Here is a 2317-nt window from a genome sequence, read left to right as displayed (position 1 = left end):
AATAATTATTAATAATAAAATAATAATAATAATAATAATAATAATTTTATATTCTTATTTTAATTAATTTTCGGCCTTTCTTCTTTTATTAAACAACATATTTTCATCATCACTATTACTACTACTTGTTTCTAATAATTTATCTATAATAAATAATATTCTTTCTTTATCCATTTTGTAATTTTTTGCTGCCTAACTAGTTTTATTTGTCCGATCACCAAACTGCACTGACAAAAATGTCAGTGCAATATTTTTTGCACTCGTTCGGTTCTTTCGGTTGGTCCGAATACAAATTCAGCACTACACTAGGTCAGTTTTCATTTGCCGAATACGATAATCTAAGCGCACTGATACGGTGCGCACATTCCGAATGCGTGGCACCAAAAAAGTTCGCACTAGTGCGCACTAGTGCAGTCTGTCGAATTCGCCATAAATTTCCTCGTTTCCGCGCGTTTTGTTCCACCTGTTTTGATCTCCTAATATTACATGGAGCACAATTTTCGCGGAAAAGCGGAACGGAGAATTAGAAATTATAAATTTTTAACGATATTTATTGATTAAAATACTTGTATTCAATGCAGAAGCTGAAAAGATAAGCGTATTAATAAAAATTGCAATGCATTAAGTGAATACAATTTTTTTAAATTAATGTAAAAGTGTATTTGTCACTATATCATTCCGCTTTTCCGCGGAAATTATGTCCCATGTAATATTAGGAGATCAAAACAGGCGGAACAAAACCCACGGAAACTCCACGTAAATTTGAAGAACCAAACCAGCGAAAAAAAATGGATCGGCTGAATGAAATGTTAATGGCTATGATCACATTAGTGATACAAGCACAAAATCAAGCAATAAGATATGCAGAGGCAACGATGCAAAAAGTGACACAATTGTTTTATATCTACAATTGCTTGAAACAATTAAATAAAAGACCAAAACGTAAAATGTGGGTAAGATCCATTTTTTCTGAACAACGAAGATTGTTACAAGGTGCTAGTAATAATCTAATCGTCGAGATGCAATTATCTGACAAAGAAAAATATTTCAACTATTTACGGATGTCACCAACAATGTTTAATGAATTATTGACAATTGTTGGACCTCGAATTGAAAAACAGAAAGTGGTTCGTAATCCAATAAGTGCCAAAACTAGATTGCATGTGACCGTACGATGGTTGGCTTCGAGTGATAGTATGACTTCACTGTCCTACGCCTATCGCATTGCCCAATGTACACTTTCGCATATCATCCCGGAAACTTGTGAACAAATTTGGCTTGCTCTAAAAGATAGGGTTCTTATTAATGCTACGGAAAACAATTGGAGAAAAGTTGCTGAAGACTTTGAAAGAATATGCCAACACGTAGTTATTCAAGTAGATATATATTAAATTGAAACAATCAATTCCGTCCGTCCGTCCGTCCGTCCGTGTGCGTGCGTGCGTGCGTGCGTGCGTGCGAAATTTGTTGTTTATGCGGGTTTGCTAAAAAAAAATAATAATTAAATTTATCTATATTTCTAGAATATGAGTATTCTGTTATAATAATGTGTTCTAAAATTGTAGGCACCACCTCGTAGTGGCTCATCTTATTATAATTACAAAGGGAGCCACAGCATAAACTTGCTCGCGATATGTGATGCTTTGAAACGATTTCTCGTCGATATTGGAGCTCAGGGCCGACAAAGTGATGGAGGTGTCTTCGATAATAGTGCATTATCTCATTTATTTGAAACGCATTCACTCCATATCCCTCCATCCTCACGCATGAAGACCAGTGAATTTAAATTTCCATACGTTTAACTAGGAGATGAAGCTTTCCCTATCAGCACGTATATGATGAGACCGTATCCTCGAAGTGGCAAATTGAACACTAGAAAAAAAATTTTTAATTATCGTCTCAGTCGTGGAAGAAGGACTATCGAATGTGCCTTCGGGATTTTAGTTGCGCGATGGCGACTTTTCCGGCGACCTATTATTGCGTCTACATTCACTTGCATGAAAGCTATACAAGCAACTGTTGTTATGCACAATTTCATAATAGATCAAGAAGTTAACTTACCAGCACGAGAAAAGATGTACTCTATAATGCGCTATGAAGAACGTAATCTGTTGCATACTAGTACTGGCCTAATAGACATAAACAATAGCAATATATCGCAAAACTGAGAAGCATCGAAAATTCGAGATAATTTTGCTCATTACTTTGAACGTATTGATCCATTACCTTGGCAATTCAATAAAGTATTGAATAATGACTTTTAAGTAATGTCGAGATCTACACTTTAACATAAAAGAGTACACACTATGATCTACAC

The 2317-nt window shown here is 35.1% G+C and overlaps 1 protein-coding gene across 1 annotated transcript; it reads left to right on the top strand.

Moving 5' to 3' along the window:
- Positions 1-788: 788 nt before the first annotated feature.
- Positions 789-2168, top strand: LOC108780105 (putative nuclease HARBI1). The gene is made up of 3 exons (XM_018547699.1): positions 789-1376; positions 1566-1695; positions 1807-2168. The coding sequence occupies exons 1-3, from the start codon at positions 789-791 to the stop codon at positions 2166-2168; spliced, it is 1080 nt and encodes a 359-aa protein (XP_018403201.1).
- Positions 2169-2317: the final 149 nt, after the last annotated feature.

The sequence above is a fragment of the Cyphomyrmex costatus genome, unplaced genomic scaffold, assembly GCF_001594065.2.
Source record: "Cyphomyrmex costatus isolate MS0001 unplaced genomic scaffold, Ccosl1.0 scaffold674, whole genome shotgun sequence".
Lineage (NCBI taxonomy): Eukaryota > Metazoa > Arthropoda > Insecta > Hymenoptera > Formicidae > Cyphomyrmex > Cyphomyrmex costatus.
Note: the sequence above shows the minus strand (reverse complement) of the source record. Positions and strands in the feature narration are given on the sequence as shown.

Bases quoted from the DNA above. Each gene is read 5' to 3' on its own strand.
- LOC108780105 (XM_018547699.1), top strand. From the start codon at position 789: ATGGATCGGCTGAATGAAATGTTAATGGCTATGATCACATTAGTGATA. The intron at 1,377-1,565 runs GTAGATATATAT...CTAAAATTGTAG, and splicing joins GCCAACACGTAGTTATTCAA to GCACCACCTCGTAGTGGCTC. The intron at 1,696-1,806 runs GTGTCTTCGATA...ACGTTTAACTAG, and splicing joins GGGCCGACAAAGTGATGGAG to GAGATGAAGCTTTCCCTATC.